General features: G+C 22.5%; 2 protein-coding genes across 2 annotated transcripts in view; one reads left to right on the top strand and one right to left on the bottom strand.

Moving 5' to 3' along the window:
• Positions 1-26027, top strand: part of LOC117181696 (SEC14-like protein 2) — a 45610-nt gene extending 19583 nt beyond the window's left edge. The window contains exons 3-11 of the mRNA XM_033374660.1: positions 2345-2414; positions 2879-2922; positions 7789-7906; positions 8277-8486; positions 12180-12260; positions 12361-12560; positions 14798-14940; positions 18259-18410; positions 25895-26027. Of these exons, the coding sequence (XP_033230551.1) occupies positions 2345-2414; positions 2879-2922; positions 7789-7906; positions 8277-8486; positions 12180-12260; positions 12361-12560; positions 14798-14940; positions 18259-18410; positions 25895-26004 (1128 nt within the window). The 3' untranslated portion in view covers positions 26005-26027. The remainder of the gene's footprint in view (positions 1-2344; positions 2415-2878; positions 2923-7788; positions 7907-8276; positions 8487-12179; positions 12261-12360; positions 12561-14797; positions 14941-18258; positions 18411-25894) is intronic.
• LOC117181769 (calcium release-activated calcium channel protein 1) overlaps positions 1-26118 on the bottom strand; it is a 133870-nt gene that overhangs the window by 92657 nt on the left and 15095 nt on the right. The gene's annotated exons all lie outside the window — the stretch shown is intronic.

Here is a 26118-nt window from a genome sequence, read left to right as displayed (position 1 = left end):
AGAAAGTTTTAGTCTTTCGTCCCAATTGTTCGTTTATGACGAATTAGAGGCAAAAAATCGACATAATTAGAAAGTAGTTTTGCAAGATATTTTTATCAATGAAAAGAAAAATCCTATTGATGGCAATGCCCGACTAATTTCTCAAGAATGTTTTAAAAAGTTACTGTTTTTATTCTTATATCCACATCACGAGTGTTTTCAAGAATTTCTCGATCTTTTACTATGTAGGAATGAACAATAAACATTTAAGTGTTTTGTTTAAAGGAAATTGTGGTTGCATGTAATAAACTACGTTCACTAACTTTCGAGTCATTATTTATAAATATATTGTTTTATTTATGAAAGAAAAAAGTCTATAATTTAAAAAAATGTAACTTCAAAGTGGGTAGATTCCTTTTTTTAGTTTGAATAATTCTTTTTAAATTATTTGCTTCGATTGTTGCTCAAGGTTAAGAGAAAGGTGAAAAGTTTATTGAACTCGATTTGTAGGGCACAACAATTCCTTTAAAATGACTCCTAATAGAGCCATATGGGGCTAATGGATTACGAAAAATTAATTTGTTAATTAAGGGTAGCGAGTTTTTAAAGATTGTTTTAATGAATTTTCATTATTATAAAAAAAACTTCGAATCCAATTTTTCTTAATAGATCTTAAAATTTGAAGGTTGAACGTATTCGAAAATATTATTCACATTATTAATAACAAATTGTTAAAAATAAATTTTTTTATTACTTACACTTGTCGAAATTTTTTTTTAATATTTGTAATCCTTAGGATAATTTTTTTCCGAAAAAAGGGATAAAGATTTTTCCTTTGTTAATTTAAATAATTAATAAAATATATGAATGCTAAGGTTTAAACATTTTCAGAAGTTTATTGTGCTAAAAGAACTACTTTTGTTTAACAAAAATGTAGAAGGAATATTTTTTCGATCAATGGGCACGGGTTTTTCAATTTTGTACAACGGTATAAAATTCTATTATCATTTTAAAAAAATCAGAATTTAATTTGCAGTTTTTGAGTTGCTGAATCGATACAAAAAAAGTTAATTCAAAAAGGGCACAATAGTTTAATTTTTGAAAGGTAATAAAATATCCAATTTGAAAATTAAAAAAAAGTTCGAATTAACTTTCTAGCTACTGAGTTGCTCAATCGACAAAAAAATAGTTTGAGTCCAACATATTATTAAGTTTCGACAAAAATGAGGGCTAGGTGCTTTTCGCTTGAGGGACACGATTTTTTAACTTTGGGCGGTAATAAAAAGTCTAATTTACAATTTAAAAAAAAAGTGATGATTAACTTTGTCTAGATTTTGAGTTGCTGAATCGATGTCAAAAAAGTTTATTCACAAAATATTATTAGGTTTCGAGGAAATGAGGGGGAAAGTGCTTTTCGCTTGAGGGAGACGATTTTTTAACTATGCTCTGTGATAAAAAATCCAACTTTCAAATTTAAAAAAATACAATTAAGTTTGCAGCTATTGAGCTATTGATTCGATAAAGACAGTTTCATCACAAAAATTTATTATTAGGTTTCGAGAAAAAAAGAGGAAATTTTGTCCATTTGAAGGGCACATTTTAACTTTGGACAGCAATAAAAAATCAAATTTAAAAATTAAAAAAAAAGTTACAATGAACTTTCCTATCATTAAGTTTCTGAATCGAAAAAAAATAGTTTGATTAAAAAATATTATTAGGTTTCCCAAAAATGGAGGGGGAAGTGCTTTTCACTTGAGGGGCACGATTTTTTAACTTTGGAGGGTAATAAAAAATAAAACTATCCAGTTATAAATAATTAGAATTAGCTTTCTAGCTATTGAGTTCCATAAACGACAAAAAATAGTTTTATTAAAAAATATTATTAGGTTTCGGGAAAATGAAAGGTGAAGTGCTTTTCGCTTGAGGGGCACGATTTTTTAACTTTGGGCGGTGATTTTGAATACAAAAAAATAGTTTGATTCAACAATATTGTTAGTTTTCGAAAAAAAGTTCAAATTTACGGTTTTGTTTTTAAGTTTTTGAATAAATACAAAAAATTTTAAGTAAAATATATAATACAATTTCCAGAAAATGGAAAATTGTTTCTGAAAACCTTGACCGAAGAGTACTCGCCGATCATTTTCCTTATTCTTGAATGTACCGAAATTCTGTACATCCGTAGAAAGTAAGATTATGTGTATATCCGTCAATGTATTTCCCTCAGCAACTTTTCATTGTATCGTAACATATAATGACTTCTGAATGCATTCCAAATGCGATTATAAAACCATTTTGAATCAAGAAAATTCCAGATCATTCCAGTGATCAAATTTTTCTAAAAAAAAAATTATCATTTTTGTTTCAGTTTAGAAGAAGTGTTCAAGATGTTTTAAAGCCCGACCACGACGATCAATTTTTATTACGATGGCTCAGAGGTATAAAAAATTCATTTATCTATCATACCATAATATCAGATTATTATCGACTAAGGATAATGCAGATTCCTATATTATCGGCTGAAGATAATGCAAATTTCTGTATTATCGAATGACAATAATACAGTTACCTATATTGCCATCAGTCGGTGAGTTATTGGATTAGTGTTATATATTCGACCATACCAGATTTCAGAAATGCGCCAATTCGTTTTTATTCTGTTATAACTTTCAATTTTAAATTTGCGGACCCTGTAAAGACTAGAATGACCAAAATCTTTTTAATTTTTTGTGAATGTTATAACTTAGAATTACCATCTTTCAGTAAATGGTCGTTATCTGTTTTACCGACTGAGTTGTCACCAAATTAATGTATATATACTACTGAAAGGGAAATTCTATATTGATTGCCATTGCATTTTTAATTGTTTTATTTATATTTATACATAAATTAAATTTTTCAGCGAGAAAGTGGGATGCAGTTGCAGCAGAAAAAATGTTAAGAGACGTGAGTTTACTCATTTTTTATTGTAAATATTGATAAAAAAATTGTTGATTATAAATGGCGTAAGGAGAAAAATTAATTCTTTAATACTGCAAATCAAGCAGGTAATTTTTAAAAATTCTGAATCTAATAAAACAAGCAACCAATAAATAAATAAAAATCTTCGGAACGTTCTAATAAAAGATTTTTAAGTCGAAAAAATTTTATTCAAAATATTAAATTTGCAAATCAAATAAACGACTCTTCAACCAAATAAATTAATCTTGAAGCGAAAGTGGAATTTTTATATTTTTAGTGATATAAATTAACTTCTAAGAAAAAAAAAAGTATTTTCAACAATATAGTTAAATTTTCAGTAAAAAAAAGTTTAACCAGATAATATAATTTTATAACAAAGAAGATAACAGTTACATGAAAAAATGAGTTTTTGAGAAAAAATAAATATTTCAGCATTAAGTTCAAAAAATAAATTTCTAATAGAAAAATATATAATTTTCAACCAGAGATACAAGTTATGTATATCTTAATTTTAATATTATTGATAAATAGTTTATTTATCAGAATGAAACTAACAATATTTCTGGGCCAATATTGAAAATAAAAATAAAAAAACAAATGAAGATAAAAACATTGTTTAGTCATTTAATGAAATAAGATATTCAATTATTTCCAGAAGTTTCTAAAGTATTAAATTTAGTTTCTCTGTAATCTTTGAGGAAATAAACATTTGAACACATTGTACTGAATGGCAACATAATGCAGGTTTACCACAATATATTTTGATTAACATTTAACCAGCATGACGACGTGAAAGCAACTCTCTCTCATTACTCATTGTCGCTATCAAACACGTGAAAACAAAGTCGTAAAAAAAGCATTTTTACGGAAATTGGGATTGAAAAATTCCGAAAAAATAAAATTCCCGAATAATAAAATTTCCGAAATGGAAAATTCCCGAATAATAAAAATCTCGAGTAATAAGATTTCTGAATCGGGAAATTTACGAATAATAATATTCCCCAAAGGGGAAATTCCGGGTATTAAAATTCCCGAATAATAAAATTTACGAATAATGAAAATCCCGAATTGTAAAATTCCTGAATAATAAAAATTTTGCCAGTAATAATATTACCAAATAATAAAATTCCCAAATTGGAAAATTCCGGGAATTAAAATTCACGAATTGGAAAATTTCTGAATAATAAAATCCCTGTTATTAAAATTCCCTGATAATAAAATTCTTACATTTGAAAACTACCGGATAATGAAAATCCCGAATTTTAAAATTCCCGAATATGAAAATTGCGGATATTAAAATTTCCGAATAAAATTCCCCAATTGGGATTCCCGTATTGAAATCCCTGAAAAAAATTCTTGAATTGGTAAATTCCCGTATAATGAGTCACGAATTATAAAATTCCCGGATCAGAAAATTCCCGAATTATAAAATTCCCCAATAATAAAATTTCCGTATTATAAAATTTTTGGCATTAAAATTCCCGAATTGAAAAATTCCCAAATGATTAAAATTTTGTCAATTATAAACTTACGGAATAATAAAATTCCGGGTATTACAATTCTCGGAAAATAATATTCTTGAAGTGGAAAACTACCGAATAATGAAAAGCCGAATTATCAAATTTCCAAATAATGAAATTTGCCAATAATAATAAAATTCCAGGATAATCAAATTCCCGCATAATCAAATTCCCCAATAAAAAATTCCCGAATTGGAAAAAAAACGGGTAATGAAATTCTCGAATTCCCTTATTGGAAAATCCCCGTATAATAAAATTCCCGGATTGGAAAACTCTCAGGTAATAAAATTCGCGAAAACTAAAATTCCCAAATCATGAAATTCCCAAATAATAAAATTCTCGAACTGAAAAATTATGGGCATTGAAATTTCCTGAATAATAAAATTCCTTAATTGGAAAATTCCCGGATACTAAAATTCACGAACAATAAAATTTCCGAATGATAAAATTTCCGAATGATAAAATTCCCGACAGTTTTTAATATTACCGAATTTTAAAATTTGCGTAGAATAATATTATCGAATAATAACATTTTTGAATTGGGAAATTTCCGATTAAAAGATTCCCGAATTGTAAACTTACCGAATAATACAATTCCCGAATAATAAAATTTCGGTAAATTCCCGAATAATGGAAATCCCGAATTTTTTAATGAACTGGGAAATTTCCAAATAATAAAATTCCCGAATTGGAAAATTCTGGGTATTGGAATTCCCGAATAATAAAATTCTTGAATTGGGAAATTTCCGAATAATGACAATTCCGAATTATAAAATTCCAGAATAATAAAATTTACGAATTATAAAATTCCCGAATAATAAAAATGTTGCCAGTAATAAAATTACCGAATAATAAAATTCCCAAATTAGAAAATTCCAGTGATTAAAATTCCCGAATTGGAAAATTTCCGGATAATAACATTTCTGAATAATAAAATTCCGGCTATTAAAATTCCCTTATAATAAAATTATTGACTTTGAAAACTACCAAAACTACATTTTATGTTGGTTGTCCAAATTTGGTAGTTAGATTCTTGATTTTATTTTCAGGAATTCTTCACATTAACATATAAAATTCCCGAATGAGATTCTCCAATAAAAAATTCCCGAATTGGAAAATTCCGGGTATTAAAATTCCCGAATAATGAGAATCACGAATTCTAAAATTCCCGGATAACTAAATTCCCGAATAATGAAAATCCTGAATTGTAAAATTCCCGAATAATAAAATTTTCCAATAATAAGATTACCGAATAATAAAATTCCCGAATTATAAAATTCCTGAATAATAAAATTTCCGAAAAGAAAGTTGCTGAATTATAAAATATCAGAAATAGAAAATTTCGGAATGTAAACAATTAGCAATTATAATTCGGCAATTATTTGTCGGGAATTCCATTATTCGGAATTTTTCAAATTCGGTAATTTCAACAAGTGTTTGGGAATTATATATTATCGAGGATACTATCTTTCGGGATTTTCCAGTAGTTCCGAAAAATATTTTTTCATATCTTAACCTTTCTATGTATTTGCAATCAACTTAAAGTGCAACCTCAGCATATAAAGACAGAAAATATTTTGTTTATTGCAATTTTATTGTTATAAACCAACTTTCATGAATAAATAAACTATTTTAATACATTTGTAAAGACAAATTTTTTTTCATTCAATATGTATCAAAGTATCTTTTCAAACTTAATTAATTCCGCAAAAATAATAAGGCTTAACATTTACCTTTGTTATAAATAATTTAAGTTAACAAATATAATATTCTCATCCTATTTTCTTGGGATTTTTTTCCCATATCTATAATATATTAAAGTATCCTTTAAAACTTTATAGTCTGAATAAAATTGTTAACATTCAACCTACAGGTTTGTTATAAATAATTAAAGTAAAAAAATATTTAAAAATGTCATCATTTTTTCTCGAAAAAAAAATTCTTGTCCATCTTATATTTAACGGTATATTTTATTGGATTTACTAGATGGCATATTATTCTTTACGCTTAATATTGAGCTTTGTTATAAATAATTTAAGTTAACAAATAGGATATTTTGATCCGTTTTTCGCAAAAAACTTTTAACCCATTTTATGTGTGTGTGTAGATTTCACTATTCTTGCTACACTGCATATTATTATTTACAATTAATACTGAATTTTGTTATAAATAACTTAAATTAACAAATAGAAAATATTAATCTTTTCTAATCGAAAAAAATTCTTTACCACCTAACATTAAAAGAGGTAGCTTATAAAACATAATAGATCAAAAAAAATGTTGAACCCTAAATATGAGATTTTTCAACAACAATTTAAATCAACAAATACAAAATTTGTATTATTTTTTGCAGAAAACTTATTTTTCCGATCTATATGCATCAAAATATTTTACTAGGCTTAAGAGGCTCCAGATTATTGTTTACAATTATTAATCACCTTTATTATAAATAATTCAAATTGAAAAATTGAAAATTTTCATCTATTTGGCCGGAAAATATTCTTTTCCAACTTATGAGTATCGAAATAGCTTTCAAAATTATTAGAAAATTCTATTCTTGAGCTTAAATTATTCTTAACGAGGCTAAATGTTAAGTGTTAACAATAGAAGCATAACCAGCTTGATAAGCTATTATTATCCACATAAGGTTAAAAAGAATTTTATTCCACAAAAAAATGATGAAAACTTTATATTTGTTAACTGAAATTATTTATAAAAAATCTAAATGTTAAGCATTTTCTAAAGTTCAGAAAGTCTGTGAAACTAATTCGATAGATATAAGATGGAAAATAAGTTGTTTTTTTCAGAGAGAAATGAAAGAAAACTTTCTATTTGTTAACATAAATTATTTATAATTAAACTAAATCTTCAGTGTTGACAAGTTTCTGAAGTTTAATAAGTATGAAAAGATACTTCGAAGCAATATGAGATTGCAAAGAATTTTTTTTTGTAAGAACAGAAGAAAATTGCTTATTTATGAAATTTATTTAAATCAATGAAATTATAGATTAAACAAATTATTTGCTCTTTTTGTATGCTCATGTTGTAATTTAAATTATTTCCAAAATAACTATAGATTTTTTCTTCTTTTGTAAATTTGTTTTTTAAAAATGGGCTAAAAAGTGTTAAAAAATGTCGCTTGATTTTGTTAAGAATGTAATGATTAAATAAACTAAAAAATAAATAAATTTAGATTGAAAATTAAAATTAATATATGAGTTTAATTAATTTTATTTTTCAAAAATTGAGCGGGCCAATGGTTGCAGACATTAATATAAAAATATTAAACAAAATCCGAAAAATTCACATTTTCATTTTTAAAAAATTGTAGTCCCTGGAGTGGAGAAAACAATGGGAAGTCGACAAACTAGAAGAATGGGACCCCCCACAAATTTTGAAAGATCACCTGCCCCATGGATTATGTGGATACGACAAAGACAATGCCCCAGGTAAATTAAAAAAAAAAAGTGAAAATTATTTATAAATATTTAAAAAAAGGGTGTATAAATTTCAAATCCGACTCTTTTCGTTGATATGTTAACATTGAATTAAATTAATTATCAATTTTATTACTTTGTTTATTTAAGGGCATTTCACACTTATCCGATTCCTACCTTACCGACATTTTTTTAGACTATGCCAATTTATCCGATTCCTACTTTGCCGACATTGTTTGGACCATATAATTTTTTTATAGTCAAAGAATGTCGGTAAGGTAGGAATCGGATTAATGTAACATGCCCTTAAAATCTAATTTCATTAAAAATCGAATAATAACAAGTTTTTTTTATTATTATTCATCAATTATAAACTTTCCAGTGGCAATAATTCCATTTGCTGGAATGGACATGTATGGAATTTTACACGTTGTTTCGAGAAGGGAAATGATTAAGGTAACAATAAAGCATTTGGAAAAATATTTAAAAGTTTGTCAAGAACAAGCAGCTAAACATGGCCCAGTTGCTGGACAAGTTACTGTAATATTCGACATGGAAGGATTTAATCTACGCCAGTATATGTGGAGACCAGGTTCCACATTTATTCAAATTTCTTTCTATTTTACATTAATTAATTATTATAAATTATTATGTATTATTTTATTATATTCAATGTTTCTTTTTTATTATCTATGAGTTCTGAAGTTACTATTATAATTCCTGCTTTACCGACCGTAGGTAAAGTGTAACATGACTTTGCTTACGGTCGGTAAATAAGGATGCGACCTTATCAATTATCGCTAAAGTGACTCTTCTGCCATGAAAGATAAATTTTCAATCTAAAAGGACGAATTTTTAACAATACAGTTGAATTTACGACCAAAAAAAAGATGACTTTTTTTACAAAATAGTTTAATTTTTAATTGAATTGTAGAATTTTCAACCAAGTGGTCTAATTTTCGAACAAAAAAGATTTAAATTACCTAAAAACAAATGTATTATTTAACTAAATAATTGAATTTTTAAAAATAATTTAATTTACAAAAAAATATACAAACTAAATACTTTAATTTTCATCGATACCAAATTTATTTTTAACTGAACTGTCTCATTTACAAGTAAATAGTTGAACTTTTAACCAAATACTCAAATTTTTAACAAAATAAGTAAATTTTCAAAAAAATAGTTATTGAATTTTTAATCAAATAGTTGTATTTTCGATTTAAAAAACGATAACTTTTTAACAACAACAAACTGAATTTTTTACCAAATTATTCCATTTTCAACAAAATACTTAAATTTTCTGCAATAACTAATTAATTTTTAACCAAGCTGTTGTATTTATGACTAAATATGTGCACTTTCCACCAAATAATTAAATTTTCAACAAATTAATTAAAATTTCAACAAAATAATTAAATTTTACACAAGATAATTAAATTTTCAACAAAATCCTTGAATTTTCGGCAAATTAATTTAATTTTCAACGAAATAAATCAATTTTTAACTAGATATTTTAATTTTCAACAAAAACGATGACTTCTCAAAAAAATTAAATTTTCACCAAAATAATTAAATTTTAAACAAACTAGTGGAACTTTAGATAACAATGATTACTTTTTAACAAAATATTTAAATGTTTAACAACAAATTCATTTTTATTTGAACCGGTGCATTTTTTTAAAATTAAATAGTTCAAATTTTCAAAAAATGGTTAACTTTCTACAAAATAATTAAATTTTCAATACCATGATAAAAATTTATAATAAAAAATTCATTTTTAACCCAACCATTGTATTTTTTTCAATTAATAGTTTAACTTTTATTAAAATAATACATTTTTCACACAAATAATTAAACTTTCAAGCAAATAATTAAAATTTCAACAAAATACTTGAATCTTTGGCAAATTAATTTAATTTTCAACAAAATAAATAAATTTTTAACTAAATAGTTAAACTTTTGACAAAATAATTAAATTTCCAACAAAGTGATTAAAGTATCAACAAAATATATAGATTTTCAAAGAAATAATTTAATTTTCAACAAAATACTTGAATATTTGACAAGTTAATTTAAGTTTAAATAAAATAAATAAATTTTTAACTAGATATTTGAATTTTTAACAAAAAAGGTAAATTTTAAACAAAATAGTTGACTTTTAGATAAAAAGATTATTTTTGAACAAAATACTTGAATTTTGTAATTTTGCAATTATTTGGACTTTTAATCAAATCGTTCAATTTTCAAAATGAACATTAGTTTGTGACAAAATAATTTATCTTAACAAAAATAGTAAACTAAACATTTGAATTTTCAACAACAAAATATTAATTTTTAATCAAACCGTAGCATTTTTTTCAAAGTAGTTGGGCTATAAATAAAATAATTCAATTATTTAACAAATTAATTGGAGTTTGAACAAAATTATTAAATTTTTAACGCAATAATTAAATTTTCAAGAAACTAATTAAGTTTTCAAACAAATCATTAAAGTTTCAACAAAATTTGAATTTTTGACAAAATAATTTTATTTTAAACAAAATAAATCAATTTTTAACCAAATAGTAGAATTTTCAACCAAAAAAGGTAACTTTTAAAAACAATAATTGAATTTTTAGTAAAATAATTAAATTTTAAATAAAATAGTTAAATTTTGGATAAAAAAAAGATTATTTTTTACCAAAATATTTGGATTTTTCAGAAAATGCATAATTAAATTGTCAACCAAGTAGTCAACCAAACACTTTAAACTTTCAACAAAAAATTAATTTTGAACCAAACCGTTGCATTTACAATTAAATAGTTGAACTTTTAACTAAATAGATACATTTTTAACAATAAAAAAGATACTTTTTAACAAGATACTTCAATTTTTGACAAAATAATTAAATTTACATTAAAATATTCAATCAAATACTTGAATTTTCAGAAAATAAAAATTAATTTTTAACCAAATCGTTGCATTTTTGGCAATCAAATAGTTGAATTTTCAACCAAATGGTTATTTTTTCCACAAAATAGTCTAATTTTTAACAATATATTTAAATTTTCAAGAAAAAAATTTTTATTTGAAACTAAAAATTAATCTTTCAATTAAATAATTAAATTTTTAACTAAATAGTTGAATTTTCGATAAAAAATATACTTTTTAACAAAATAGTTGAATTTTTGACAGAATAATTAAATTTACAATAAAATAGTCAACCAAATATTTCAATTTTCAACAACCAAACATTAAATTTTAAACAAACCGTTGCATTTTTGACAATTAAATCGTTGAACTTTTAACAAGTAGTTACGTTTTTAACAATATAGGTAAATTTGTAACAAAAAAAGAATTTTAAATAAAAATTAAACTTCTAATAAAATAATTCAATTTTCAACAAAGTAATTAGATTTTCAGCCAAACAATAAAATTTAAAAAAGTAGCTATTGGATTTGGAACCAAAAACACGAATTTACAAGAAAAAAGTTTTTTTCAGTCAAAAATGAGAAAACGAAATCATCAAAATTGTCGAAATTTTAAGCCAAAAGATGAATTTTCAGTAAAACAGATGAATGTTTAATCTAAAAATATGAATTTCCAACAAAAAGTTAATTTGCAACTAGACGGTTGCTTTTTTTAAGAAGAAATTTCAAACCAATGAAGCTATTTTTCTATTTAAAAAAGACAAAGTAGCTTCAACATTTACCTAAATAGTTCAATTTTAAATTAAAACATCAATTTTCAAAAAAATAATTAAACCTTCAACGAAAAAGAGCATTTTTTAAATGGTGAATCTTCAACTGGAATTGTTCAATGTTCAGTTAGAATACTTCATTTAGAACAACAACCAAAAAAAGAATTTTCACCCAAAGAAATGAATTTTCAATTAAAATTATGAATCAACAAAAAATTTTATTTTTATCAAAGTGGTTCAACTTTCAAGCAAGCAGTTAACTAAACTGATAAATACCAATTTCCCTCGAAATTTCCAACAAAATAGTTGAAATTTTAGCTCGAAAAAGAAAAGAGGAAATTTCAAGCCTGTAACTCAGGCAGTAGTGTTTGTTCACTGCCTGCCCTTTTTTTATTTTATTTTTTATTACTAAAATGTTTATAAGTTTAATTTCCTTCAATAATCTTCAAAAAATACTGCAAATAATAATTTTTTTAAAGTCTCTTTACACGAAAAAAGCTGATTTTTTTTTAAATTATGCTTTTCGCAAAAAGTTTTATTTTCCAAAAATCTTTTTAATTATTTTCATAATTTTTAACATTGGATATTGATTAATTTTTTAGCTGGAGAAGTCGTAATAGCTTTGATTCAAATGTACGAGGCAAATTATCCAGAAATTCTGAAGACCTGTTTCATCATAAATGGTAGGATAAATTTTTTAATTTAAAAATTAAAATTTCACTAATTGAAAAATTAATTATAAAAGTATTATTTCAAGTATCTTATTAACGATGTTTTTTTCAGCTCCCAAAGTATTTACACTTGCATTCTCAATTGCTAAAAAATTTATGAATGAGTACACAATATCGAAAATTCAAATTATCAAGGCTGATCCGAACAAATGGAAACCTGCAATTTTAAAAATAGTACCTGCCGATCAATTGCCTGCTCATTTTGGCGGAACTCTAAAAGATCCTGATGGAAATCCCAAACTCACAACAAAAGTAAAAGATCCAAATTTCAGACATTTAATTTACAATTAATCAAAATTTTTAATCTTTTTTAAAGCCCAAGATTCAAAATTTACTAAATTTTTATTTACCGACAGTGACGATATTACCGACCGCAGGTAAAGTGAAGCATGACCTTGACAGCGGTTGGTAAAACAAAATATAATATTATCAATTATCGCTAAAGTAAAACAATTTTTACAGAAGGCGGCCAAAATAATTAATTTCCAAAATTCTCCGAATTTTTCCTGATTTTTCCTTGACAACAATTTGTATTTCAGCTGACATTTTGATGTCCAAAGAAGAGTATTTTAACCTTGTAACATTTTTAACATAGCATCTTTTATAAACGGAATTTCACAATACAATTTCAGATCTAATTATTATCTTTTTTAAATTATTTATGTATTTAAACCAAAGGAAATTACTCTTATACCATAGAATTTGAATTTTCAATCAAATAATAATTGAATCGTTAACCAAATTATCAATTTTTCAAACCATGAACAATTAAACTTCAACCAAAAACAGAATTAATCCAAATCTGAATTTTTTTAACGACCAACGAAACATTTACGAATTAGATTTTTGGTTTATTTAATTTCCGAAAATTTCGTACTTGGAAATTCTAACTTTTCTTCAATTAAAACAAATAATTTGTATACAAAAAAAGGAAGGAATTTTCAACCAATAAATATTTCTTACTTAATAAAGAAAAAATCTCATTGCAATAGTTGAATTTAGCAGAAAAAAAAATAATTTTGTATATAAAAAGACAATTTTTCTAGAGAATAAATTAATTTTCAAATAAGAAAGATAAATTTTCAATTAAAAAAAGACTTATTAATAAAAAGAAAACAGATAAATTATCAGTGTAAAAATGAATTTTTAACGAAATAAAATAAATGTAAACAAAATATTTACCTTTACAACTAAATAGATGCATTTTTAACTAAGGAGATCAAACTTCATAAAGATAAATTTAAAAAAATGAAAGTTCAATTTTTAGTTGAAAAAATATTTTTCAAAGAAAATAATAAATCTTGAACAACAAAAAAAATGCATTTTTAACCAAATAGTGGAATTTTCAACTTATAATAATAATTTTCTATTAAAAAGGCAAGTTTTCTTCAAAATTAATAAATTTTCAACTAAAAAAGATCAATTTTCAGACAAAGATAGAATAGTTACATTTTCAATAAGAAAAAAGTGCAATTAAAAAAATGGAATCGTTAAATGTTTATTTAAAAAAAGTAATTTTTAATTTAAAAAATGAACTTTTAGTAAAATAGTTAAATTTTTAACGAAAAAGATGAAGTTTCAACTTAAAATTTAATAGAATAATTAAGTTTTCAGTAAAAAATAATTTTCAATTTAAAAAAATCGAGTTAAAAATGAATTAAAAAAAAATAGTTAACATTTCAAAAAAAGGTTTCAATTAAAATGATAAATCATCAACCAACAATTTATTTTTTAAAAAGTAGTTCCATTTTTATCTAATTAGCTAATTTTTCTACTAAAAAAAAATGAATTTTCAACGAAAAAGAAATACTTTTTATTAAAATTGTTGAATATTTTACAAAATACAGAAATTGTCAACAGATAAAGATGATTTTTTAGAAAAAAATAATTTTCAACAAAATAGTTAAATTTTCAACGAGAAAAAGATGTTTTTTTTTAAAAACTAAAATGATAAACGATAACAAAATTTAACAAAGTAGTTCTACTTTTTTAATCCAAGTATTTGAATTTTCAAAAAAAAAATATATATATATATATAATAGTGGATATTTCAAAAAAAAATTTCAATATTAAATCCAAAATTGTTGAATTTAACCAAAAAAGACGAACTTTCAACGAAAAATAATATTTTTTTAACAAAATTGTTAAAATTTTGAAAAAAATGCAGAAATTTTCAAAAAATAAATTTTCAGAAAAAATTTTTTTTTAACAAAATAGTTCATTTAAAAAAAAAGATATTTCAACTAAAATGATAAATCATCAACAAAAACTTGAACTTTTAACAAATTTATTTCACTTTCAACTTAGTATTTTAATTTTTAACGAAAAATGTGATAGTTGATATTTCAACCAAAAAAAGACGAATTTTCAACAAACAAAAAAAATAACTTTTTAACAAAATTGTTGAATTTCCACAAAATAATTATAAAAAAATGTAAATGTATTTAATAGTCATTGTTTCTGATATTGTCTTGAAATATAAATTTCAGATTTGCCAAGGAGGGAAAGTTCCGAAAACTATGTACGTAAATAAGAACGAAAAGGATAGCAGTGATTTCACAACTGCTACAGTGAAAAAGGGAGACAAATTAAAATTGGATCTTCCGGTGGAGGAAGGTGGATCAATTTTAAGGTGAGACTGAAAAAATTTTATTTTTTATTACATTTAAATAAATTATTATTTAATTATTAATCAATAGTAATATTCTTCGAATCCGTTCATTCATTTCGTCCGCATTGAAGCTCCTGTTTACGCTCGTAAATTTTAAAATTATTAATTTTTCATTAATTAGTTTCCTGTTCCTAATTTAGGAATACTTCAATTTTAAACAAAGTTTCGAATTGATTAATTTTTTAATTTTTATAGAATGAATTAATTTTTACAAGCTTTCTATTTAAACTTTTTCATTTTCGCAGATTAATAATTTTAAATTGCGTAGGCTGCTACTTTGAAACCGTAGAATTTATTTATTTATTATTATTATTATTTTTGCATTCAATCGAAGAAATCATAATTGATCCTAAAATTTATAAACGATTTTTGACTGTGACTAGAAAACTCTTAATTTAATTTTCCTGTTCAAAATTTGAGTAATTCGAGGACGAATGTCCCCCTCGCGGAATTTCTTCTAACGTTTTAGAGCCATTTATAAACAGTTTCTGGTTATATTAACGTTTTAAAACAATCATTTCTTTTTTAAAGACAAATTATTTAATTTGAATAATATTCAGATTTTTTAAAATTTTTTATTATTTTCTTGTTTTTCGCCGAAAATTGGTATTTTAAATTAAAAAATTAGAATCTAAAAATAAGTTACAATTTTAGGTTATGTTAGGGTTCTACACGCCAAAAATATGATTATAAAAATAAAAGCCATTCTAGTTTAAAAAAGATTTTTAATTTTGAAAAGTTTCAGATTATTTTACCGCATTACAGAGAAAATCGTTTTTTTTCAAAACAAAAAAGATCAATTTTCAATAATATTTAGAATATTTCCACTATTTTGGATTATTAATATATTTTTCGTTGGAAATTGATATTTTAATTTTGAAAATTATAATTTAAAAATGATTGTTTAGAGTTTTTAAAAATAAAATTTAGAATTAAAAGACGATTTACAAATTTGAACAATTTTGGGTTATGATAAAGTTTTACGCCAAAATTTGGAATATTAAAGGCGATTTAAAATTTCAGTTTATGTTAGCGTTTTACAATAAAAAATGAGTAATTTAAAATAAAAGTCATCAAAGTTTGAGGAAAATATGCCCTTTTTAAACAGTTTCTGGTTCTGTTAATGTTTTCAAAATTTTTAAAAAATCACTTTCTTTTTTTAAACGAAAATCATTCAATTTGAATAATATTTAGATTTTTTACACAATTGTGGATTATTTTCTTGTTCTTCGCCGAAAATTGGTATTTTAATAAGAAAAAATATAATCTAAAAATAAGTGACAATTTTAGGTTATGTTAGCGTTCTACGCCAAAAATATTCTTATAAAAATAAAAGCCATTCTAGTTTAAAAAGGATTTTTAATTTTGAAAAGTTTCAGATTATTTTACCGTATTACAGAGAAAATCGTTTTTTTCAAAACAAAAATAATCAATTTTCAATAATATTTAGAATATTTCCACTATTTTGGATTATTAATATATTTTTCGTCGGAAATTGATATTTTAATTTTGAAAATTAGAATCTAAAAATGATTGTTTAGAATTTTTAAAAAATAAAATAAGAATTAGAAGACGATTTACAAATTTTAACAATTTTAGGTTATGTTAGCGTTTTACGCCAAAATTGGTACTCTAACATAAAAATCATAATATTTTAAACAATATTTACACAAGAAAAAATGTTTGTAAAACAAAAATCCTCATAATTTAAATAATATTTAGAATATTTTCACAATTTTGAATTCTTTTTTTTTTCGTCGGAAATTGCTATTTTTAATAAAAACATTAAATATTAAAGATGATTTAAATTTCAGTTTATTTAACGTTTAACGATCAAAATTTGTATTTAAAAATAAAAATCAACAAAGTTCGAATAAAATATGGCATTTTAAAACAGTTTCTGGTTCTGTTAACGTTAAAAAAAATTCTCTCTTTTAAAACAAAAATCATTTTAATTTGAATAATATTTCGATTTTTTTAAAACAATTTTGAATTAATTTCTTGTTTTTCGCCGGAAATTGGTGTTTTGATAAGAAAATTAGAATTTAAAAATTATTTACAATTTTAGGCTATATTAGCGTTTTATGCCAAAAAATGATTATAAGAATGAAAGCCATTATTGTTTGAAAAGGATTTTTAATTTTGAAAAGTTTTCACAATTTTGTATTATTTTTTGCGTTTTTAGTCGAAAATTAGCATTTTTAATAAAAAAAATTAGAATCTAAAAATAAGTGACAATTTTAGGTAATGTTCGCGTTTAACGTCAGATTAAAAAAAAAAAATTAGTTTGAAACAGGTTTTTTATTTTTCAACAGTTTCAGGTTACATTAACGTTTTACACAGAAAAGCGTTTTTTTTCAAACAAAAATCATTATATTTTGTATAATATTTAGATTTTCACACTTTTGGATTATTTTGGTATTTTTCGTCGGAAATTGGTAATTTAATTTAAAAAATGAGAATATAAAAATAATTTATTACAGTTTAAAAAAAAAATTAAATAAAATTATGATTAGAAGACGATTAACAATTTTTAACAATTTTAGGTTATGTTAGCGTTTTACGACAAAATTGATATTCTAACACAAATTCTAACAAAAATCATTCTAATTTGTATAATATTTAGAATTTTAAATTATTTTCCTTTTTTTCGTCGGAAATTGCTATTTTTAGTTTATGTTAGCATTGTACGGTAAAAATTGGTATTTTAAAATAAAAATTATCAAAATTTGGACAGGAATTTAAATTTTTTAACAGTTTTAGGTTATAATTAATATATTACAGAGGAAAGTTTGTTTTTAAATCAAAAATCATTAAAATTTGAATAATATTAAGAACCATTTACCAATTTTTGATTATTTTTTTTGTTTTTCGATACAAAATATCGTTACTAAAAAATCATTAAATTTCGAAGAATGTTTAAAATATTTGAACAATAATAGATTACGTTTATATTTTTCATCGAAAATAGGTATTTTTTGTTTTTTAAATGCAACGGTCTCATTGTCTATATATTGTTTAAAAAATATAAATTAATTTTGAAATAAGGACATCAATTTTAATTAACTCAAAAAATATTCTTCTGATTGATTTTTATTATTTCAGATAATAGACACTATTTATTATTATTTTTATTAATAATAATTCATATTAATTTTATATTTTAATTTAAAAATGGCGTGAAGCCTAAAAAATCGCCCACATATTTGTTTTCTAATATTATAAATCATATTAATTTTATTATATCTTTTATTTATTTAAAATATATATATTTTTTAGTTGGGAATTTAGAAGCGAAGACCATGATATTAAATTTGGAATAATGAGAAAAAATAACGAAGGTGCTCAAATTGAACTTATACCCATGCACCGAGTTTCTGCGCATCAAATGGATGAAATTGGTCTTCTTACTTGTGAAGAGCCTAGCACGTGTAAGTAATTTTAATAAAAGTTAATAATTTTAAATAAAAATAATTAGTTTTTATATGTTTAATTAGAAAAATTAAAGCAATAATAAGTTAATATTTATTTATATAAATTTATTTACATATATTAATTAACATTAACAAGATTAATTTTTTTATTAAAATTATGACAAGCCTTTGCACTAATAAAAACGATTTATTACACAGAAATTAATTTTTAACTAAAAATGATAACAAAATAAATAAATCAATTTTCACCCTAAAAATATGAATTTTCTTCTAAAATAATTGAATTTTACACCCAAGGACGATTTAATAACAAAATGAATTTAAAACAAAATTAAAACAAAAACTGAAAAGTTACATTCCTTATTTAGAAAATTAATTTTCCTAAAAAAAATCAAGAAAATAGTTAAATTTCAAAAAAAAAGAAATAATTTATAAACTAAAATTTTGTGTTTTCAAAAAAAAAAAAGGTCGGCCACAAAAAAGGATAAATAAACTTTTAACTTATACTATGAATCTTCAACTAAAAAAATTAATTTTTAACCAAAAATAGAATAGTTACATTTTCAGTAACAAAATAAAATTTCAATCAAATAAAAATTAATTTTCAACCAAATCGTTGAACATTAAAACGAAAAATGAATTTTTAACTATAATGATAAATCTCTAACAAAAAAATTAATTTTTAACAAAATAGTTGAATTTTCAACCTAAAAATATTGATATTCTACTAAAATGATTAAATTTTCCACTCAAAAAGGACGCGTTTTAAAAAAAATACATTTTCAACAACAAAAAATGTAGGCAAAAACTGAATAGTTACATTTCTTAGTTAACAAATTAATTTTTCAAGTAAGAAATCAAGAAAATAATTAAATTAGAAAAAAGTAAATAAATTTTTATTAAAAATTATGCATTTTCAAAAAAAAAAGGTTTCACCACAAAAAGGTGAGTTTTCAACCTAAAAATATGAATTTTCTACTAAAATAACTAAATTTTTCACCCAAAAAGATGATTTTTCAACCTCATAAATTAATTTTTAACTGCAGTTATCCATGTTTTTAATAAAATGATAACAAAATAAATAAATTCTCAAGGAAATTAAAATGGAATAGTTGAATTTTCAATTTCAAATATTAATTTTATAACTAAAACAAAATGAGTCATCAACAAAAGCGTTAATTTTTCAAGAAACAAATAAATTTTGAACAAAAAGTTGAATTTTTAACCGAAATATATTATTTTTTACTAAAATAATGATATTTGTCACTCGAAAAAGACAAGAGTATAACAAAATAATTCACTTTTCAATCGAAGAAATAAATTTTTAACTTAAATTATGAATCTTCAACTAAAAAAAAATGGATTTTTAACCAAAAAAGACAAATTTTTAACAAAATAGTTCAATTAAAAAAAAAAATTACGAATTTTTAACCAAAAACAGAATAGTTACATTTTCAGTAACAAAATAAAATTCCAATTGAATAAAAATTAATTAAAAAAAAAACGTTGAATATTTAAACAAAAATGAATTTTTAACCATATTGATGAATCTTCGACAACAAAAATTAATTGTTAATAAATAATTGCATTTTCACCCTAAAAATATGATTTTTTAAATAAAATTATGTATTTTCAAAAAAAAGGTTTGACCAAAAAAGATAATGAATAAACTTTTAACTTAAATTATGAATCTTCAACTGAAAAAATTAATTTTTAACCAAAAAAGACCAATTTTCAATTTTTAAAAATATGAATTTTTAACAAAAATAGCATGGTTACATTTTCAGTAACAAAACAAAATGTCAATCCAATAAAAATGAATTTTAAACAAAATCTTTGAATATTTCAAAAAATAAATTTTCAACTATAATGATGGATTCATAAAAAAAAAATTTTTTTTACAAAATAGTTGAATTTTCAACCTAAAAATATGGATTTTCTAACAAAATGATTGAAATTTCAACCCAATAAGGACGCGTTTAAAAAAAATTTCAAGAACAAAAAATGCAAGCAAAAACTGAATAGTTACATTTCTTAGTTAAAAAATTCATTTTCAAGTAAAAAAAATCAATAAAATAGTTAAATTTAAAAAAAAAGAAATAATTTCTTAACTAAAATTATGAATTTAAAAAAAGGAAGGTTTTACTACAAAAAGTTGAATTTTTAACCCAAATATATTAATATTCTACTAAAATAATTATATTTGTCCCTTGAAAAAGACAAGATTTTCACAAAATAATTAACTTTTCAATCAAAGAAATAAATTTTTAACTTAAATTATGAATCTTCAAGTAAAAAATGGAGTTTTATTCAAAAAAGACAAATTTAAAAAAAAATAGTTCAATTAAAAAAAAAAAAATTACGAATTTTCAACCAAAAATAGAATAGTTACATTTTCAGTAACAAAATAAAATTTCAATCGAATAAAAATTAATAAAAAAAAAACGTTGAATATTTAAACGAAAAATGAATCATTAACTATAATGGCGAATCTTCTACAACAAAAATTAATTGTTAACAAAATAATTGCATTTTCACCCTAAAAATACGAATTTTCTTCTAAAATAATTTAATTTTACACCCAAGAAGGACGATTTTGTAACAAAATAAATTGAAAAAAATTAAAGCAGGAACTGAAAAGTTATATTCCTTAGTTAAAAAATTAATTTTCAAGTAAAAAAAATCAAGAAAATAGTACAATTAATAAAAATAAAATAATTTTTCAACTAAAATTATGAATTAAAAAAAAAACTTGACCACGAAAAGGTGAATTTTTAACCTAAAAATATGAATTTTCTACTAAAGGGACTGAATTTGCCACCAAAAAAGATGATTTTCAACCATTTAAATTAATTTTAAACAAAAAATAAATCAATTTTCAATAAAAAATATAATTATCAATAAAAAAAGAATTTTGAACCAAAAATACGTTGGTTAAGTTTTAGAAACAAAATGAATTTTCAATCAAATTTTCAACAACATAAAATTAATTTTTTTCAGAATAATTGATTTTTCATCCTAAAAAGATGAAATTTCTACTATAATAATTGAATTTTCCAACAAAATGGACTAATTTTTAACAAAACGAAATTTTTAAAAATTTAAGCAAAAACTGAAGTTACATTTCTTGGTTAAAAACTTATTTTTCAAGTAAAAAAATCAAGAAAGTAGTACAATTAAAATAAAATAAATAAATATTTTTTCAATTAAAATTATGAATTAATTTTATAACTAAAAAGAAATGAATTCTTAACAAAATCGTTAAATTTTCAACAACAAAAAATACATTTTTAACTAAAAAATAGGAATTTTCTACAAAAATAATTATATTTTCCAACCAAGAAAGACAAGTTTTTAACAAAATAGTTAGAAGTTACATTATCAGTAACAAAAGAAATTTTCAACCAAATAAAATTAAATTTTAAACAAAATCATTAAATATTCAAACAAATAAATTAATTTTTAACAAAACAGTTGAATTTTCAACCTATAAATATGAATTTTCGACTAAAAATTTAATTTTTTACTCGAAAAGTAGGAGTTTTTAACAAAGTGAATAAATTTTCAACTAAAAAATAAATTTCAAGCAAAAACTAAATAGTTACATTTTTTCGTTCAAAAAATTAATTTTCAAGTATAAAAAAATCTAGAAAATAGTTAAATTTTCAAAAAAAAATGTTTAACAGATAATTTGAATTTTCAACTGAAAAATATGAATTTACTACTAAAATAATTAAATTTTTTACTAATATAAATACGAGTTTTCAACCAAATAAATCAATTTTCAATTTAAAAAAATATCAATTTCCAAGCGAAAATGCAATAGTTACATTTTCAGTTCAAAAGATTAAAACAAAAATCATTTTTGATAAAATATTTAAAGTTTCAACAACCAAAAATGAATGTATAATTATAATGAATCTTCAACCAAAAATAGCAGTTACATTTTCAGTTGAAAAATTAAATTTCCAATCATATAAAATAAATTTGCAACGGAAGAATTAAATTTTTAACTAAACAGATCATTTTCAAGTCAAGAAAATTAAATTTCTACCAAAGAAGATACATTTTTCAGCAAAATATCCCGAAATTAAAATTCTAGAATAATAGAATGCCCGAATTATGAAATTCCCGAATTGAACAATTCTCGAATATTAAAATTTCCTACTAATAAAATTCTAGAATAATAGAATTCTCGAATAATAAAATTCTAGAATAATAGAAATTCTGAATCATAAAATTCTAGAATAATAGAAATTCCGAATGATAAAATTCTAAAATAATAAAATTCTGGAATAATAGGATACCCAAATAATAAAATTGTCAATTCGCCAAAATTCTAGAATCCATATTGGAAAATTCTCGAATAATAAAATTCTAGCATAATAGAATTCCTGAATAATAAAATTCCATCATAATAGTATACCCAAATAACAAAATTCTAATGGAATTCCCGAATAATAAAATTTCAGAACAATAGAATTCGCGAATAATGAAATGCCCAAATTGGAAAATTCTAGAATAATAGAATACTCAAATAATAAAATTCTAGAATATTAGAAATTCCGAATGAAAAATTCTAGAATAATAAAATTCTCGAATAATAGGATAGCCAAATAATAAAATTATCAATTCGCCAAAATTCTAGAATAACAAAATTCTAGATTAATAGAATTATCGAAAAATCAAACTCTAGAATAATAAAGTTACAGAATAATAGAATTCGCGAATAATGAAAAGCCGAAATTTGAAAATTCTAGAATAATAGAATTCCCGAATAATAAAAATCCAGAAAAATAAAATACCCAAATAACAAAATTCTAGAATTGGCAAAATTCTGATGGAATTCCTGAATAATAAAATTTCAGGACAATAGAATTCGCGAATAATGAAATGCCCAAATTGGAAAATTCTAGAATAATAGAATACCCAAATAATAAGATTCCAGAATTGGCAAAATTCTAATAGAATTCCCAAATAATGAAATGCCCTAATTGGAAAATTCTAGATTAATAGAATACATAAATAATAAAATTCCAGAATTGGCAACATTTTAATAGAATGTGAATTTTCAAACAAAATGATTGAACTTTTACAAGAAAATTAAGTTTTCTATTAAACTGTTCAATTTTCAAGCTAGAAAGTCGAATTTTCCACAAAATAGTCGACCTTTTTTCTAAAAAAAGATAAATTCCAAACTAAAAATATCACATTTCTACGAAAAGAATCAATTTTTAACAAAGGAAAAAAACTAATTTTCTACAAAAAGACTTTAAATTTATGTAACAAGAACGAATAATAAAATTTTAATAGAATTCCCGAATAATAAAATTCTAGAATAATAAAATTGTCGAATTATAAAATTCTCGAAGTGACGAAATTCTAGAATAATAGAATACCTGAACAATAAAATTCTCGAATAATAAAATTCTAGAATGATAGAATTCTCGACAAAATAAACTCTAATATAATAAAAGTACAGAATAATAGAATTCGCGAATAACGTAATGCCCAAATTGGAAAATTCTCGAATAATAAAATTCGAGAATAATAGAATACCCAAATAATAAAATTCCAGAATTGTCAAAATTCTAATAGAATTCCCGAGTCATAAAATTTTAGAATAATAAAAGTGGCAAAATTCTAGAATAATAGAATTCCTGAATAATAAAATTCTGGAATAATAAGTTTCTCGACGGTTTATAATATTTGCGAATTTTAAAATTCCCGAATAATAATATTCTAGAATAATATAATACCCAAGTAACAAAATTCTAGAATAATGGAATTCTCGAAAAATTAAACTCTAGTATAATAAAATTACAGAATAATGGAATTCGCAAATAATGAAATGTCCAAATTGGAAAATTCTCGAATAATAAAATTCTAGAATAATAGAATATCCAAATAATAAAATTCCAGAATTGGCAAAATTCTAATGGAATTCCCGAATAATAAAATCCTAGAATAATAAAAATGTCGAATTATTAAATTCCCGAATAATAAAATTCTAGAATAATAGAATACCCAAATAATAAAATTGTCGAATCGGCAAAATTCTAGAATAATAAAATTTCCAAATCATAAAATTCTGGAATAATGGAATTCCCGAAAAACTAAACTCTAGAATAATAGAATTCCTGAATAATAAAGATTCCAGAATTGAAAAAATCTGAGATATAAAAATTCCCGACAGTTTACAATATTAGGGAATTTGAAAATTCCCGAATAGTAAAATTCTAGAATATTAGAATTTCCGAATAATAAAATTCTAGAATAATAGAATTCAAAAATAATGAAATTCTAGAAGAATAAAATTCCCGAATTATAAGACTCGCGAATTGAAAAATTCTCGAATAATAAAATTCTAGAATAATAGAATATCCAAATAATAAAATTCGAGAATTGGAAAAATTCTAATGGAATTCCCGAATAATAAAATCCTACAATAATAAAATTGTCGAATTATTAAATTCCCGAATAATAAAATTCTCGACAGTTTATAATATTCCTTAATTTGAAAATTCCCGAATAATAAAATTCTAGAATAATAGAATACCCAAATAATAAAATTGTCGAATCGGCAAAATTCTAGAATAATAAAATTTCCAAATCATAAAATTCGGGAATAATGGAATTCCCGAAAAACTAAACTCTAGAATAATAGAATTCCTGAATAATAAGATTACCGAATTGAAAAAATTTAAAATATAAAAATTTCCGACAGTTTACAATATTAGGTAATTTGAAAATTCCCGAATAGTAAAATTCTAGAATATTAGAATTTCCGAATAATAAAATTCTAGAATAATAGAATTCAAAAATTATAAAATTCTAAAAGAATAAAATTCCCGAATTATAAGACTCCTGAATCGGAAAATTCTCGAATAATAAAATTTACAAATCAGAAAATTTCATAATTGGCAAATTCCCGAATATTAAATTCTAGAATAAAATACTCAAATAATAAACTTATCGAATTAAAAATTCTCGAATCATTAATTTCCCGGCAGTTTATAATATTCCCGACTTGGACAATTTTTCGAATGATAAAAATCTTGAAAGAAAATAAACTAATTATAAAATTCCCGATTTGGTTTATACTTGAAATTTTCTAATTTTAATAAAATTGAAAACTCCTGAATTTAAACGGGCTAAAAAATATTATTATTTGGGAATTTTCCAAATCGGGAATTTTATAATTTGATAATTTTATTAAGAGATTTGAAAGGATTTCTGAAAATTTTAACAAATATCAAAGATGTGAGGCAATTTTTTTAAATTCCAAGGAATTATTTAAAGGATTAAAATGTTAGATAATTTTTAGAATTGCCAAAAGAAACTTTCAAGAACTTGGAAAACGATTTTAAATATTTTGTTGCTTAAAATTAATTTATAAAATAAAAAAAAAATTATAAATATTTTTTTATGGGTAAATTAAGAATTGAAGTCCAATACTAACAATTTTATTTTTTTTTCAGATTCGGTCATTTTTGACAACACCTATAGTCTTTTAAGGAATAAAAAAATTCACTATTCTGTTCGAATTTTGCCTCCAACGAACGTTTTAGAAGAAGTAAGTATGTCATAAATAAAGGCTCGTTAAAAAAAAAACATGTGAATTTTCGAAAAAATATTATTACCTTTTGTACATTTTAATTTTCTATAAATCCAATCCCTTTTATTTTGCTATTCATTTATTATT

This window comes from Belonocnema kinseyi, chromosome 1, assembly GCF_010883055.1.
Source record: "Belonocnema kinseyi isolate 2016_QV_RU_SX_M_011 chromosome 1, B_treatae_v1, whole genome shotgun sequence".
Classification (NCBI taxonomy): domain Eukaryota; kingdom Metazoa; phylum Arthropoda; class Insecta; order Hymenoptera; family Cynipidae; genus Belonocnema; species Belonocnema kinseyi.
Note: the sequence above shows the minus strand (reverse complement) of the source record. Positions and strands in the feature narration are given on the sequence as shown.